Genomic DNA, 18725 nt, shown 5'->3' with positions numbered 1-18725 from the left:
AATATCTGAAAGTGCATCTCTTTACTTCTCTAAAAGAAAAAAGAAGACATTTAAAGACTCTTCAAGGAGTGTCCAGTACTGTATAACACAAAGCTGAATTTATAACCTCTCTGTGCATTATAGAGCTATGTGTCATCCACATAGCCAAAACAGCAATCATGTAAAGTGACATCACTGACCACCATTAATTATGGCATTTTTGTTCATGTGTCAGAGCACAACTATTGCAGAGCCAATTCAAGGTCTTCTAAGAGTAATAAATTCAACAACATACATTTGAGTAAACTTCAGGGACATTAGCTGTGCCCTAATTAAGTATACTTGTGAGTATTGTAATAGTCTCACAAGGAGAAATTCAGAACACAGACTAGTAGCTATCTCCTTTTTGTGCTGGTATATAATACATAGCCTTCAATCAATATAAGATGCTCCCATAAAGTCGAGCGTTTGTAGACCCTCATCTATAGACTGTAAAGAAACTATTAGCACTTCCACTTAAAGGAATATTTGATTCACAGTTATTTCTTCAAGTACCTTTTTTATACTTTTCACAATAATACAATAATGTATTAAGAGTACATAGTCTTTATACCTAACCATTTGCAAAGTAGGTAAAAAGTGAAGAGAAAATACATTCTTATAAATGGAATATTTTTATAATGCCAAGATAAGGAAGACATTTCCACACATAACGATAAATTAAAAAGATAATTTAAAATATTGATAGACTTGAATATCAAAAAATTTTAAATTTTCTTAGAGGAAAAATACATGATGAAAAACATTAAGGAAAATGATACCTTTGGAGAAAATATTGCAAGATCTTTGATAGTCAGTAAAAACAAAGTGTTTTTATAAATCAATAAGAGTAAGAGAAATATCCTAATAGAATAGGAGGATGAACAGTTCCTAGTGTAAAAGACATGTCAATGCCAATAAACAAGAAGACATGTTTACCATCACTAGTCATTTTTAAAACACAAATAAAAATAATAAGATATTATTTTTAACAGCCTGCCAAAGATGAAAAAATGGTCAATAACCCATGTTTGGGACCTTATGTGCTATTTGTGGGCCATAAACTAGTGAAGCCTCTGTAGTGAGCCTCTCGCAATAGGTACCTCAAGTTGCCTTTGACCTTGAATTTCCAAACCTGGGAATTTATCCCAAGGAGACGTGAAAGTACATGGTAATGTATTCACAAAGATGTTCATTGAAGCATTGCTTGTAATTATAAAACTTGTGCAATGATAAGAGAGGGGTTAAATATATTATCTAACGATGTATTAAATAAATTCCTACAATGGAATAGTGCAGAATCAATTAAAAGCAATATATGCCTGTGTTTATAAACATTTCATCAAACTATATGTGGTTTGAGCCTATTTATATAAAATCGTGTGTGTGTGTGTGTGTGTGTGTGTGTGTGTGTGTGTCTATGTAGGGAAATACTTAGAACTACACTAAACACTAGAAATGTTTAGAACTTACTAGCCACTGGCTTCATGTGGCTATTTAAATTTAAATTTCATTAGATTAAAATTTCAGTTCCTCAGTCGCACTAGCCACATTTCAAGTATTCAGTAGACACATGTGGCTAATGGCTATCACACTGAACAGCACAGATAGAGACCAGGTCCATTTCCATAGAAAGTTCTATTAGACAATGCTGGTCTCGAAAAATATTCTCCAACATGTTTTCAGTGGTTGCTTCTGGCTGGCAGAATTCAGGTTTAATTTCATTTCATTACACTTTTCTAAATTACTTGAATTTAGAGTATGCAATATATTCATATTCAGAAGTTTCTTTCATCTGAAAAAAAAAATACCACCGATCATCCACCACATAGAAATAAGCACTGCTAGGGGCACCTGGGTGGCCTAGTTGGTTAAGTATCCTGACTTCAGCTCAGGCCATGATTTCATAGCTCGTGAGTTCAAGCCCCGTGTTGGGCTCTAGGCTTACAGCTCAGAGCCTGGAGTCTGTTTCTGATTCTGTGCCTCCCTCGCTCTCTGCCCCTCCCCAACTTGCGCACGTGCGCTCGCGCTCTCTCTCTCTCTCAAAAATAAACATTAAAAAAAAAAGAAATATGCACTGTTAATTTTGTTGTATTTCCTTGAAGTCTTTGCTCTCTCTACCTATAATTTCACAGAAATAACACCACATGTACAAGGGTTTAGTGTTGCTTTTACAGCTAATATTATACCATAAGTATTGCACCTTATTCTTTAAAATTCCTCATAAATATCAGTTTTAAAAGCTGTATATACTATTCCATTCTGTGTACTCAAATGATTTTTGTTTTACACGTTGGCCTGAAAATACTACTAAAATATTGAAGAATTTTGCAAATCGCTTGGATTTGGGGAAATCAAATTCACAAGGAAAGCAGTGACTCATACTTTTATGAAGCACTATGTAGAGAAACCTCTCATATATCACAATTTGAAGGTGCTTTTTTTTGTTCTAAATCACTATTTAAAATCACCCTCATAAAAGAGAATAGCCTTAGAAATCAATGCTTTCATAAAGTACCCATATAACTCAAGTGTCCCCTTCCACTACTGAATGTAACAATACACAGAAATCTTTGTTAATATCTGTCTCTGTGGAGACTTCCATGACACATCCAAAATGTGTCACTTCTCATTAAGCCCCTTCAAAAACTGTTCTTTAAATGTACATGCTTCATTTGGCTTCCTTGGGCTACATTTTGATAAATATAAAATGACTTTAACATGGGAATAAAAGGAAAAATATTTGAGGGATTAAAGAACAATGGCCCAAAATGGATGGAAGAGGAGAAAGGGTAACAAATCTACTTGACATCTTGCTGGGCAGGGTTTTTTGGGTTTGTGTGTGTGTGTGTTTGTGTGTGTGTGTGTGTGTGTGTATGTGTGCTGTATTTAGCATCCTATACAGAATAAAACTGAAACCAGGGACTTTGTTTTCTCTAGCCATTCCCCTGGTAGATAAGACCTTTGCAATCAGATTTATGATCAACAAATAGGAATAGCCTTGAAAGTACCTCAGATTTAGTGGATTAAAAACCAAACTCATTATCATTCCATCTACTCCCTCTAAACCTGTTTTTCCTTCAGGTATCACTGTCTCTCCTGAAAGAGACACCATTGTCTCAGTTGTTCAGAATTTGGGAGTCATCGCGGATACCGCCATCTCTTCAATCCCAGGACACGGTCCAACAACACTTCAAGCTAATTTTACCTCTTCAGCTCTGTCCAGTTGCACCAACATGCTACCAGCCCTTCCCTCCTGAAATGCTGCCAGGTGCCTCCCCTCCAATCTTTGTCCACTTCTAGCAAATCACGTCTAGCCCTTCCTCTGCTTGAAACCATTCCTCTTCCTTGCTCAAGGGCTTAAAACTCCTTAACAAGGAAAGCCATATTTCTTAGTATAGTCTGGTCCCCTATGTATCTCTCAAATTCATTTCACCCAGGCTCTCTTACTAACTTTGAACTTTGCTGCTCTTTCTCCTACCACAGGGCATTTGCTTATGCTAGTCCTCTGCCTGTAGTGTTTCTTCACTACCCCTCCTTCATATGGTTAAGACTCTCCCATTTTTCAAATTTCAATTCATCTAATAATTCTTTAAGGAAGTATTCCGTTATTCCTTATTCCATTAATTATATTAGGCTCTCCTGTTAAGCTCTCTTACATTTATTTACAGACTATTTGATTAATGTTTTGTTTCCTCACCAAATTGTAAGCACCATGAGGGTTTATCATATCCGTTTCGTTTACCAGTGTAGCTCCATCAACTATCACAACGCCAGGTAAATAGTAGGTGCTTAATAAACATTTGTTCACTCGATAAAGAGCATGAGGCAGATGGCCCACACACTAGAAAAACTCTAAATGATCTTCTCCAAAGGAGCCTTTGGAACATCAGTCAATTGCAGAGTGCCCCTAGAGAAACAGATTCTCTACTGAGGAGAAAGCCATGTAAGTCATTATACTTTGGAGTGAAATGCCCTTATTACATTTCCTCTTGAGTTGGACTATATCATATTTGAAGGTGATAGTCCAGGACCCAACTCTATTGTTACAGAGCCCAGGAAGCTGAGATCTGCCCACAGAACCATTCTTGGAGTACCCAGAGTGGGGGCCTTTTACATATCTCTGAATAGGCCTGAGTAGAGAGATCTGTGACAATAAGGCAATTGGGAAGCAATTTTCTGCCAGGAAGAAGAAAATCAGAAGGTACATAAAAATGGAAAAATTGGGGCGCCTGGGTGGCGCAGTCGGTTGAGCGTCCGACTTCAGCCAGGTCACGATCTCGCGGTCCGTGAGTTCGAGCCCCGCGTCAGGCTCTGGGCTGATGGCTCGGAGCCTGGAGCCTGTTTCCGATTCTGTGTCTCCCTCTCTCTGCCCCTCCCCCGTTCATGCTCTGTCTCTCTCTGTCCCAAAACTAAATAAACGTTGAAAAAAAATTTAAAAAAAAAAAAAAAAAAAAAATGGAAAAATTGATGCTTACAGAGATTTGGGGCCATGGTGTTCAAATTGACACCATTCCCTTTTTCCCAGTATCATAGCTGTCTCTCTCCTAAGTTTCAGCTTTTACAGACCACATCTGGACACGACCAGTGAGGTGCAGAAGCCAGCTCATACCAGGTCATGATAACCAATTGTTAAATGTTTGGTAAATATGCTACTGGTTTTTATTTGTATTTTTTAATTTTTTAAAAATGTTTATTCATTTTTGAGAGAAAAAAAAGAGAGAGCATGAGCAGGAGAGGGGCAGAAAGAGAGGGAGACAGCCTCCACGCTGTCAGGGCAAAACCCAGCGCAGGGCTGGAACCCACAAATCATGAGGTCATGCCCTGAGCGGAAGTCAGACACTCAACTGACTAAGCAACCCAAGTGCCCTGCTACTGGATTTTAAACACAATCACTATTATACATCAAATAACATAAATTTACAACTAAAATTGTATTTAGAAACAAAGGTAATAAGTATTCAGAACTCATCATTTTCTAATTATTTTGCTATATTTTACCACCATCTGTGATCCTAAGGATATTTATACCTCTTCTATCTGTAGAGTGAAATACTACATAATAGCATGCTACAGTACATGTCCTTCCACTTCCCAATTCAGTGACGGAATTGGAGTAGCTTGAAGTTGGCTATGGGAAGTATTTACACCATGAAAATTAGTAAATGCTACAATTCGGGGCTGTGAAGGTTTTTGTTCTTGTTATTTGCTTGCTTGTGTTTTGGGGTTTTGTTGATTCTTTTTTTCCTTTGAAAGCCTTAAGTATGTACCAGTAAACGATGAGAAGCAACCTATTCATGGTTCAATGCAATTTATTTTTTTTTTGTCCTTAATTGTTGAAATTACCCAGCAATGTTGGGAATTCTCTAGATAGAAATGAAACTGTGAACCAATCTCCAATATCTTCTAAACTATATTTCACAAGAAAAGTATTGAGTTGGAACCACTAAAGAAAAAGGAAAAGGTATGAATCCTCTCATTCCCACTTCATACACTGCTCTGTTTCTTGAGTACCTAGGACAGTGTTTGTTTTTATCATAAAGCTAATATTTGAATGAATTAATTAGAGTACTTAAGAAGTGGAATAATTCGAATTAGTCCGTGATAATAGCATGACTTGAGTTCTCTTGATAGGAAACTGGTTGACATTACAATTCAACCTGAAACACTTCATGCATTAAATGCTGTCTTCTTGGGGTGATGTAAAATCATTTGACTTGCCAGGTTGTAAAGGATTTACTAAATCCCCTATGGAAAACTTTGATAAGGAAGACAAAAGATGGCTGAGAAGAGTGAGAAGGAGGGAAAAAGCTGAAAAGATGGAAAGTGATATTTGAGAACAATGGTAAAAACAATTGCTTAAAAATTAAATTAGTGTAGGTCAACAAGTAAAAATGCAAAGAAAAGGCTAATAATGTCCTGCGAATACTTACTCATTTTTGCACAGCTTTTATCAAATTAAGAGTACTTCAAACTCCTTGAATTCCATTTTCATTCTTATTTAGAATTGTACTGAGATTTTCAGTGATGGTGTTAACAGCATGGAGATCTAGTTAACCTGCCTAATTATAATGAAGTAGACGACATTTGTATAACTTTCAAGATAATTTTTTCTCATTGAAAGTTGACAATTTTGATCTTCATATATAACGTTGGATTATTTTGATACATGAATAGTAAAGCATTCTGAAGATGTTTTCTTACTTTCAAAGAGAAGCAACACATGAAAAGGCATGTTTAAAACAGGGCTTATTTGTTTATTTAGATGCTACTAGTTTTTTCTTATGAAGTACACATGAGACCACCTCCAGACTCTGAATTGTAAAGAGCTTTGTATCCTTGTGTTTCTGAAAGAATAATTACATAATTGATCTGTGTGCATTATGGAATATAGTTAACTCATTTATCTAGAGTAATGGAAAAGAGATGTAAATAAAACAAGGAAATCAATCTGAAAGTCAAATAATATTTTATCTTGAATATTTTTAGCAGCTTTAGAAAATACATATTCATTGGGGTGCTTGGGTGGCTCAGTCAGTTAAGCATCTGACTTCTGCTCAGGTCACAATCTCACGGTCCAAGAGTTCAAGCCCTGCATTGGGCTCTGTACTGACAGCTCAAAGCCTGGAACCTGCTTCAGATTCTGTGTCCCCCCCCCCCCTCCAGATTGTGTGTTCCCTTCTCTCTCTGCCCCTCCGCCACTCGTGCTCTCTCTCTCTCTCAAAAGTAAACATTAAATTAAAAAAAAAGAAAATACATATTCACATGTGTATTTAGACAGTTATAGATAAATTATCCATTTACTTCAAACTCCTGCAGTTATTTATAGCAAATTGAAAGGAAGATTTCTGTACTTTAAACCTCTACAACCCTTTATAATTGTAAATAAGAAAAAGCTACAGAGCTAATAATTTTTCACGTCATACTTAATTATGTCAGTGATCACAATATATATGAGTTTTTCTGTCTATGTGTTACACTACAGTTTGCAGTTTTGTTTGGGTCACCACACTAATGCTTTAAGGTGAGCAGACATTACTATCACCCATATTGTGTGGAAACCAATCTGAAGCTCTGAAAAAACCAAGTTGCCTAATTTTCAAAGCTAGTTAAATGTAGGAGCCAGACACATAAATTTCTAGAAATGACCTGTCTTTTTGCACTCTTTAAATTATGCTTCCCATGGGAGAGTAAATTTTAAAAAATGAAAAATTGGGGTGCCTGGGTGGCTCAGTTGGTTAAGCATCCGACTTCGGCTCAGGTCATGATCTCACGGTTTGTGGGTTCAAGCCCCGCATCAGCCTCTGTGCTGACAGCTCAGAGCCTGGAGCCTGTTTCAGATTCTGTGTCTCCCTCTCTCTCTGTCCCTCCCCACTCATGCTCTGTCTCCCTCTGTCTCAAAAATAAATAAACATTAAAAAATAAATAATAATAAAAATATAAAAAATGAAAAAATGAAAAATTACAATGCATTTTTAAATAAGTCAACCAAATATACACAAGCCATAAACGTATAAATGTAAATACAAATGTATGTCTTGCCTGATAAGTCATAAAGTAAGCAAATATTTATAAATATATACAGCAAGATGTTCTGGTGCCTATAAGAGATTAAGTTATTCAGTAGATACCCCAAATTGTCTTTCATTTTCGAGCTATTAGTATATTTTTTCAAGTAATCACAGCTTGTTATGTGTTGCCCAGAGCACTTAACTTATAATTAATCATTTGTTCCCATAACAAACTTTAAAATTTTTTTCATGTTTATTATTTATTTTTGAAAGAAAGAGACAGACAGTACGAGCAGGGGAGGGGCAGAGAGAGAGGGCGACACACAATCCAAAGCAGGTTCCAGGCTCTGAGCTGTGAGCACGGAACCAACGTGGGGCTCAAACCAACAAACCTGAGCTCATGACCTGAGCCCAAGTTGGACGTTCAGCCAACTGAGTCACCCAGGTGCCCCTCCCATAACAAACTTTTTAAGAGGACACTATTAGTATCCTTATCCCACAGATGAAGTAACTGAGGCATAGAAAGGTTAAGGAAACCTCACGAGGTCTCATTCCTTTTAATTGGTGGAACCAAAACTCCAGACAGGCAGGATAAAATTTCTACAGTCTCCTTCCAAGTGCAAAAAGTCTTTAGGATGGGTATACTTGGATTTTCCAGAAACTGCAAAGGGAATGTTGTTTGTATTTGCCCTTATTAAGGAATTATTGGGCCTTCCTTTCTGATATACTTGATTTTAACTTCTGTTCTGAGATTCCAGAAGCCCCTTTGGTACCATCTAGGGGGTACCATGTATCAAATACCATGTGAGGAAGTAGACATCACAACAAAATAGAAGAAAAAAAATCTCACCTATAAAGGATGCACAGACCAGGGAGAACTTAGTAAATATACCTGCATTCTTTCAACAAAGAAGCCTCTTTATTCTTCCCAAATTTGAGCACAGCGATATTAAGACTTATCTAGAAGCACCAACTCCCTCCCCAAAAGTTGAAGGAAAAGGAAACGCATTTCACCATCTCAGTGAGAGGGTTAAGTAAGAAGGAACAATGACGTCCAAGTGCCTGGTTCGCACACAGCACGACCCACAGGGGCTTATGGACCTTTATGTACCGGAGAGTGGCTGCACCTATGAATTTCGTAGTGGTTCAATGTTTGCATGTGTCAGAGAAAGCTGGGGGATAGTTTGAAACATGAGTGACAGGCTCTCTATACTTTAGAATTTTGAAGTTTGACAAATACTGACTAGATCTGGAGGCAGAAGCTAACTACTTTTTCCCAGTGACTTAAAAAAAAAAAAAAAAAAACCTGCTATGTATTTCATGCACTTTTACTTTCAGTAAGGATGGTGGTCCAAATGATGATTAAATCTGGCCGTTCAGCTTCCATTCTTCCCCAGGAAGACAAGTGGTGTCATTAGACCCTGTTTCTTTCCTATTTTAATTTCACATTTGGTTTATTTTGTATTTTTACGAGCTGTCTAAAATATCACTACAGGAGATGATTTGAATAGAAGCTGATTCATTTAAATTTAAGTTTATTCTGCTAGTTGAACTATTTGCACTATTTTTATAGAAACCCCATGCAATTGGCTACCCCCTTTAGCACAATATGATATGGCGGCAGCTTAGACTTTACAATCAGATGTACTTGGAGTCAAATCTCCCTTCCCCCTATTTTATAAAACTTGGCAAATTACTCCTCTAAACCTCAGAATTCTCATTTGCAAATTGAGGGGGAAAAACAACAACAACATAGTTACTTCTCAGTGTTAATTTGTTGACTAAACAAAGGGGGCAATATAGAACAGTGAGAGTGCTGCTTGACACATAACTAAGTTACTAATTTTAAAAACCTATTGTCATTACCTGTATTATTTTTATTAGAGAATTGAATAGATAAGAATTTATCTATTTGCCCTGCGGAAATTTCTTCAAAAGTAGATCCCATAGAATACATGGAGATTCATCAGTATCAGGGTAACATTTTCTTATTTCTTAGTCATTACTTCAACACTGTAACGGACATTTTCAGGGCATTTGTACTCCACTGGCCCATGGGGGTGGCCTGCAGGGTTCCCATATAGTCCTGAGGATGCGGAATTTCTGGCCATAATGCGAGAGAGCCCCCAGGAGAGACACCCCCCCCCCGACCAATGATAGATGAGATTGAACAGATCAATGCTCTGGTTTCCAGGCTCCTTGGGGAACATTCTCGGGTGTGTTCTTCACGGTCCCTTGGAGTGACCCTGGATGAATTGAGCCTCAGTTGTTCAAAGTGGTAAAACCTGTCATTAACACATCATTCATTGGCTTTCTCTGTTCCTGTCTTACTTTCCCACTTCCTCATTGCCTTTCTTGTTATTACCTCCAAATTAACCTACTTGCCCCCAGATCTTTGACTCAGGTCTGCTTCTGGAGCATCAAGATGAACATTCTATTAGCCAAGCCAAGTTTGTCTATTAGACAAACATTCTGTTATCCAAGCCAAACATTCTATGATCCAACCCAGCTTAGATAATGCAACTTCTCGAAACAGACACATTGGTCCAGCTTTGGATAATGTCCGTTGAACATCTCCACATTCTGGAACTAACTCACTTGTTCCCAGGAATCTAGGCATTTCATTTTAATTCCTTTTTTTCTGCTACTTCTGAGTGTCAGCCACCTGAAATGCCTCCAGCATCCTCTTTCTCTTTCTTTTCCTTCTAGCTTTTGAAAATACATGAAACTACACTCTGAGCTTGTAAGGAAAGAAGAAAAACATCAAACAGTTAAATTTTTTAATTCGTCACTAGAATGCTATTTGGACATTCTCCTTGAATTTTATTTTTGTTTTCTCTGTGGCTATTCCCAAGGATGACCAAATTTTTAGCTGCATGGATACCTCCATATTCAAGGGGAATATTTTACAGGATGGTTGCCTTTACATTTTTCCAAACTATTTTTTTCTTTTTAGATTTGAAAAGCATGCTAATTTTAGCGCAATTCATGCCTGGCATCTTCAAGCTATTTTATTTTGGATGGAGGTGCCTAGGCAAGCCAACTATATTTTTTTTCCATTAGTAGATTCACTTGTACACTGAGGCTCCCCATGAGTGGAGTGGAGAATGTCTTTATACATTCATCACTACTCTGTCCAAAACAAACGTAAATGATCTTGTTATGATAATACCACTGTGAAATATGAAGGACAGCACTCTACCTGCTCTTTCTTCTTTCTAGTATTTAACCATAGTCACTTTTCTTTGTCATAGTACGTCTGCTCTCCTCTTGCTTCCTCCATCTAAAGGAATAGCTGAAAAACATTCAAGACCTCCCCATCTTTCACTTGCAGGAAGAAAAGCATAAACCACATCCTCCAAGTCTTCCTCCTGCATAGGAGAATGTTCGCAGCACCGTATTTCAGAGTTGTGGTCCATGCAAGTGGGTAGTGTTTTATCTAAAAAGGCTTGCTGGCTGTGTCAGCTGCCTGAGCTACATCCTAGTGAGCATGACATTCCTCATCACGTTCATTAAAAGGAGGGAGAAACTTTTATTTTATTTTTTTAAGTTTTTTATTTAAAATCCATTTAGTTAACACACAATGTAATAGTAGTTTCAGATGTACAATATAGTGATTCAACACTTCCGTACATCACAGGGTGCTCATCACAACTGTCCTCCTTAATCCCCATCACCTGTTTAGTTCATCCCCCTATCCCTCCCTTCTGGAAACTGTCAGTTTTTTTTAGTTCAATGCCTATTTCTTAATTTGCCTCTCTTTTTTTCTCCTTTTTCTTGTATTATTTCTTAAATTCACAAATGAGTGAAATCATATGCTATTTGTCTTTTTCTGACTGACTTATTTCACTTAGCATTATAGTTTCTAGCTCCATCCATGTCGTTGCAAAAGGCAAAATTTCATTCTTCTTCTATGGCTGAGTGACATTTCAGCCAAGTGGCTGTTTCCATACTTTGGCTGTTGTAGATAATACTGCCATAAACATTGGGGTGAGTGTATCCCTTTGAATTAGTATTTTTTTATTCTTTGGATAAATACCAAGTAGTGCGATTGCCAGATCATAGAGTAGTTCTATTCTTAACTTTTTGAGGAAACTCCATACTGTTTCTCAGAGTGGCTGCACCAGTTTGCATCCTACTGGCAGTACAAAAGAATTCCCCTTTCTCCACATCCTCATCAACACCTGTTGTTTCTTTTGTTGTTGACTTTAGCCATTCTGACAGTTGTGAGGTGATATCTCATTGTAATTTTGATTTGCATTTTCCTGATGATCAGTGATATTGAGCATCTTTTCATATATCTGTTGGCCATCTGTATGTCTTATTTGGAAAAATGTCTATTCATGTCTTCAGCCCATTTTTAATTGGACTATTCATTTTGGGGATGTTGAGTTTTATAAGTTCTTTATACATTTTGCATACTAGCCCTTTATCGGATATGTCATTTGCAAATATCTAGGAGAGAGAAACTTTTAAAATGAAAGGTGTGATGATAAGTATTGATTCCAAGGGAATTTGTTAGTCTTTTTTTTTTTTTTTTTTGAGAGGCAAATGTTAAATTCAGGAACTCGATGAAGAACCACCCTGGATATAAGTTAATATCTTTCTTTTACAACAAAATTTGAACAAAAAAGAGTTTGCTCTGTTTTCAAAGAAGAGGTAGCTTTATACCTACAAAGCTTGGCTGTACTAAGGTCACTTGAGTATAACAAGGAATCTGTCATGTTTATTTTTGACTATTGTATTGAGTGTTAAGTGAAAGATTTTTCCCTGATCATTTATATAAATGATGGATTACAGTTATATCCATATAACTGCAATTCAGGTTGAAAATGTTGCATTCAGTACCGAGAATAAAATTAACCTAATATACAAATTACTCCATAAACTTAAAATCCAATAAAGATCTAGTTCATGGGGGTGAGTAAGGTATATTTTCAGTACCAAAATGTTTCTGGTGTCAAAAATGAAATGTACAGGTCTTTAAAAGGTATTTTAGGGGCGCCTGGGTGGCGCAGTCGATTGGACGTCGGACTTCAGCCAGGTCACGATCTCGCGGTCCGGGAGTTCGAGCCCCGCATCGGGCTCTGGGCTGATGGCTCGGAGCCTGGAGCCTGTTTCCGATTCTGTGTCTCCCTCTCTCTCTGCCCCTCCCTCGTTCATGCTCTGTCTCTCTCTGTCCCAAAAATAAGTAAACGTTGAAAAAAAATTAAAAAAAAAGGTATTTTATTTTGTAGATATCAAATATACAAATAAGACAGCTTTTCTTTAAAAGTCATATTAAGGAATGAAAGTTGAAACTGGCATTTACCTCTTTGAAAAATCATCCTGTGGCTGGTGTTTATCCCTTCCATTAATTTAAAAAATTTTAAAGATATAATTACACTAACACGTGCTGTAATGGAGTCCTTGTGTCTCAGATATAGAATGGCCTTTACTTTCTTCAGTGGTCTATTACCTGGAAGGAGAATTATTAAGTTGAGCAACTTTCTTTGCGACAGACATGAAGTAATTTAATCATGAATCTTAACGATTGAAAGAAAGTGAACTTATTCAGTGAGACAGTCTCCATTTTGTAACTCTTAGGGAAATGGAAGTGATCTAAGACTTACCTTTCACAGTGCAGTTAAATTATAGCTGCCAGGATTCTTAGCTGTTCTGGTTAATTTGAACTGTGGAGACATATCTAGGATATTCTCTGCAGAAAGCAGTCCTTGAGTGACAACTTAGTGAAAATATGAAATTCCAAGTTCATCGCTCCTCTTATTTTTTTGTGAGCTATATTCTTTAGTATGCTTCAACAGAGACCATGAACTGGTTTACAGAATTGTAAAGATAGCTTGCTTTCTTTATAAAAATTTCAAGTAATGTGTATCAACTGCAGGGGTCCAGAAATATGTTTGAGTCTGGTAGTAACCTGAGTAGCTAAGTACTTCTCTGAAAACTGGTCAGGAGTCTCAATCAATAAGAAAAACCTCAGGCATAAAATCCTTTGTAGAATAGATTTTTACAAGGGGGTGTTTTTCATGCAAATTTTCTGTAGGCATTTATTATTATTCCTGTTTTAATTTTATTCATTCGTTTTTGAAATGCAGCCACTCATATTCCCAGACCTGAGACTGATGTACCCCAGAAGCAGCCATTTTTTGGACATCTATTTCCATTAAATTCTTTCTACCTGTAAAGTTTTCCAAATAGCACTTTGCTGTTTATCCTTCCAGATAAATCCCCCTTCCAGATAATTCTCTGAGGGTCTTTTCTGCTGTAAACAGCTGAGGGCAATTTTTGGTACTTGAAAGGACAAATATCTTATTCAGTATATCCCTCAGATGTCAACATGCTCAATAATGAAACCGAGGTTTGAAGCTACCATGTCAGCTTGGGATATTGTGTTCAAATTGAGAAAACTCAGAGTATAGGTAAAAAGAAAAGTAAAGTCATTTCTTAAGGGAGAGGATTCTAACATAACCCAAGTTTGATGCTGATGAAAGAAAGACATAGTTGTAAAGACAAATAAAATTATTAATGGCAGCAAACACAGTAAAATATAGTTTAAAAATTGGTATGCTCCATCACCAAAAAGGACATTAGTAAGAACCTTGCTTATTATATATATACTTTAAACAATTTCTCTTTACTTCCAGATTACATAATTTTAAATATTGAAGGAATATTTCTCATATATTACTGTGCCCGCAGTTCATGTTCAATACTTTTTATTATTTATTGTACAACCATCTCAGATGTAGAGAGACTTATAGGATGGTTTCTCAGATATCTTCTTCTCAGATTCAGTCATCACATCTTCATTTTGCTAGCCTTTCTCATCCTCCCAAATCCAGACATTACCTCCAAATACTTTATTCCACATTTTTAATTACATAAATGTCAATTATTTTTTTAATTATATATTAATAGCCATTAGTGAGATAACTTTTACAGAGACACCACAAAGAGCGGATCATCTTATAAATTCTTGTTGACTGTACCTAACAATATTGTCCTTTTCCAGAATTATTTTCTTTTTTTTAACAAGTTTGTTTTAAGTTTAATTTATTTATTTTGAGAGAGAGAGAGAGAGAGAGAGAGAGAGAGCACAAGCAGGTGAGGGGAAGAGAGAATCCCAAGCGGGCTCCATGCTGTCAGCATGGATCCTGATGTGGGGCTCCATCTCACAAACCATGTGATCATGACATGAGCTGAGATCAAGAGCTGGAGGCATAACAATGAGTCACCATGCACCCCTCCAGAATTATCTTCTATTCTGGCACCTCTGCTGGGTGCTCTCTACTTGCCTTGCATTCCTATAGCTCAAGGACAACTCAGGTGAACATCCTGATCCCCACTTCTTGTCTCTATAGTTCTCAGAGGTGGCACTCTTTGATCAGTTACTATTTAATAAATGAGCAAAAGGACATGAGAATCAAGTGGTAAAGTAGTGCAGACTGAACAGAAAATGCTTGGGTTTTAGGGACTGTGAGCCAGGACCCTCAGACTAGGACAAAATACTTATGAGAAATATATTTTCATCATCTGAATGATCAAATCTATTTTTCCTATAAATCACAATATCGCAGATAGACTCTGTATTCATTGATTCAAAACTTGTGATTTATAATTACAAATTTCAGATGGTTTCTGAGAATTATCTTTCTCTTCCAAGTACACACACACAAAATTAAAAGGACTGATCATTTTCTTTTCTAACTTTGCCTAAGCAGTTTTCAAAAACTATGATGCAAATGAACAGAGCAAAAAAAGTGACAAACAAACAAAACAGACTCTTAAATCAGAGAATGAGAATGAACTGGTGGTAGCCAGAGGGGAGGTAGTCAAGGTATGGGTGAAAAAGGTGAATAAGACAAAAAATACATTTATCGTGATGAGCACTGAGAAATGTACAGAATTGTTTCTTCATTATACTGTACACCCAAAACTAATATAACACTGTATGTTAATTACACTTGAATTAAAAAAATAAATAAAAATTTTCAAAAATCATGATGTAATTCATTTCACAGAATAGCTAGAATCATTCTATATTAGCCTTCACAAAAAAGTCCATTCTTCCTGACCATTTTCCTTCAATCTTTCATTAATGCCAGAATGCTAAAAATTTCTTTTTTTGCTATTGTTTACTTAATAAAATCCTTACTCTAGTTTTCTCCTTTTCTAGGCCATGCAAACTGATGTTCTTGTAATAGCATTTGATCTTTCTCGGAGGCCTGATGTACTTGATAAGTTCTCAACTTGTTAGTGGAGTTGAGGTTTTAATTATATTAGGCACATCTTTGAAATGGATTTTTCTCTCTTCATAACTTACCTGAAAATGTTCCTTTTTACACAGCCAAACAGAGGAGAAACATTTAATACCTTTTAAGACATAATTAATGGCACCAAATCAAATTATTTAGCTGGAAAGATTTTATTTTCTTTCTTTTTTTTTTTAAGTCCATTTTTTCTTTGTAAGGATGCTATAAATTAAAACCTTAGAAAGGAGGTCAGAATAACCAGGCCTTGTTGGTCCAGCATTTTGCTAAATAAATAAGAATACAATTTTATTTCTTGCTTTGAAGCTGGCTGCAGATTTGCTAAGTGGTTGGTTTGATTAATTTTCTGCATGGATCTCTCATTTCATATGAGAGGAAAATAAATTCAGCCAAGATGAATGAGTTTTATTTTAGGTCTTACTCTGAATTCAGGAGGTTTTAGAAACCTCCATTTCCCATCATGACTAAATTGCCAAGGGATCCACACTTACGGTGCCCCAGAGAATCAAACTTGCTCTGAAAAGACAGCAAAAGTTCTCTATGTCCAAATCCCAGTACATTCTGAGGATAGAATTGAAATGAACATATTCATGGCAGGTGCCACCATCTTGCTAACAGCCTATTTCTTTACAATGAACTCAGTGTTGGAGAGGGTCCACAACTGTGATTCTCAGCCATGTTTCTGCCTCAACTCAAGACAGCATTATCATGTTTTGATTCCATAAGAATCATCTTCTTCGTCTTAATGTGTCATGAACTGAAGAGAGAGATGAGATTTTGTATTTCAATATTTGAGTCAGGGGATGATTGGAGGAAATTAAGGGAGAATTATGGCACATAAAAATATGCTGCTACTAAATGATGTATGAGAAAGAGCCATTGACCAAGGACCATAAGTCTTTTTCTTTTTTCAGGTTTATTGAGATATAATTACCAGGTAATATTGTGTAAGCTTAAGATGTACAACATGATGATTTGGTACAAGTATATATTGCAATATGATTGTCACCATAAAGTTAGCAAACACCTCCATCATATCACATAATTACCATTCTTTTTTTCTGGTGAGAACACTTGAGATCTACTCTATTAGCATCTTTCCAGCAATATTATTACCTGTAATCACCATGCTGTACATTAGGTCCTTAAAACATTTACATCTTGAATCTGGAAGTTTGTACTCTTTAAACAAAATCTCTCCATTTTCCACATACCCTTGCCCCTGGTAGCTACCACTCTATTCTCTGTTTCTATGAATTCTGCTTTTTTGAGATTATGCATGTGAGTGATATCATACAGTGTTTGTCTTTCTCTGATTCATTTCTCTTCATATAATGACATGAACACCATAAGTCTTGAGTCAGAAATTCTCTTTCCACAAACTTTTGGCAAGTTACTTCACCTCTCTAGTCCATCATGGGCTTAGGGACTTCAATCCTACCATTTTCTAGTACTAATAAAAGGCAGTTTTGTTTTGAAGACATTGTAGGTGTAACACTTTTGGAACTATGCTACCATGTTGGAATCTCTAGCTATAGACTAACTTTTTTCAACGTTTATTATCCAGGACCCCAAATTACGTGAACTTTTGGATGTGGGGAACATCGGACGCTTGGAGCATCGCATGATAACGGTGGTGTACGGGCCTGACTTAGTTAACATCTCCCATTTGAATCTCGTGGCTTTCCAAGAGGAAGTGGCCAAGGTATGGTGGATAGAAACTTCTGATGCTTGTCACCTCACTCTGAACCCTTACGATATTGTACTGATGCCTGCAAAAGACTGGGTTTTTGTCATATTTAACACGTGTTAAAATTACATCTAAAAATAATTCAGCTGCCAAGTGGAAGTGTAATTCAAACACTTCCAAATAATGGCATCTACTAAGAATTATGGAGATTTTTCATTAGGAATGAGGCATTTGATATAATTTCTTTGCAGAAGAAAATACAGGTGAAACAACTTTTTATTTTACCTAAACACCTTATCCCAGCTCATTCTCTCTTAGCCTCATCCCATGTCACTTCCAGCCCCATCTCTTTTCCAACCATCCTTAGCACCTTTTTAACCTCTTTTATGCTGAGTAGCACCTAGCTCACCACCATGCACATGGTAGCTGCTCAATTAAGGAAGGAAACGATTTTAAAGTAAAAAATTCAAATAATATCAATAAATAACAATTATTTAGTTATGCACTAGAATGGTAAATTAGAAAGGGCCTCTCCATTAAGGAGTTGCTAATTCACTAACATAGCAGGCCTTTCAGATACATACAGAAACAACTATAATATAAGCAAGCTCTATCAAACTGGAAGCTGTGAACTTCTGGGAACCCTGGACTCAACTTTGATGCTTTCTCTCGAATAGTCCAGTTGCCATGAAAAGAGTGCTAAAATGAAAATAATTGAAAGAACTTTCTTTTTTCATGTTTATAGTTTATAGGATACTAGTGATGATCCTTTCCCTTCATACATTTCCTTCAAGACTTAAGATTATGAGTCAAAAAATACTTTTAAGTTTGTATGTCATATCTGTGCTCTTACAGAACTTCTCATGTCAAGGACCACAACTATGAGGTTCTGTCAAGCCAGTCATCATTGTGATTTATAAATGTTTAACCCTCAGTGGTCTGACAGTTCCCTGAATTACACCAGAAGTAATGGTCTGACCTCTATTCTTTAGTGATCATGGTAGAGCCTTATTTCCAACATTTACAAAAACATCGACTTCATTTCTTATAATGGAATGAATGAAGTGCCAACCACTTTTAACAGTCTGAGGTTTTTAGAAACTACTCTCCAAAACCGTGTTACAGACCTAATCTATTTTCTCTCTTTAAGAACCAAGTCACCCATTTGCTTCTGTAGTATAACTTAGACATTTGGAGAGACTTCAGTTCTGTGAAACACTGCATGACAGCATTAAT

The 18725-nt window shown here is 36.5% G+C and overlaps 1 protein-coding gene across 3 annotated transcripts in view; it reads left to right on the top strand.

Moving 5' to 3' along the window:
• Nucleotides 1-18725, top strand: part of PLCB1 (phospholipase C beta 1) — a 704439-nt gene that overhangs the window by 440972 nt on the left and 244742 nt on the right. For all 3 annotated transcript variants that reach the window (XM_086701714.1, XM_086701716.1, XM_086701717.1), the window contains exon 4: nt 17367-17504. In XM_086701714.1, coding sequence (XP_086557840.1) covers nt 17367-17504 — 138 coding nt within the window. The remainder of the gene's footprint in view (nt 1-17366; nt 17505-18725) is intronic.

Source organism: Puma concolor, chromosome A3 (assembly GCF_028749965.1).
Source record: "Puma concolor isolate L17-30 chromosome A3, mPumCon1.1.hap2, whole genome shotgun sequence".
Lineage (NCBI taxonomy): Eukaryota > Metazoa > Chordata > Mammalia > Carnivora > Felidae > Puma > Puma concolor.
The sequence above is the reverse complement of the archived record's forward strand: the minus strand, read 5'-3'. Positions and strand labels throughout refer to the sequence as shown.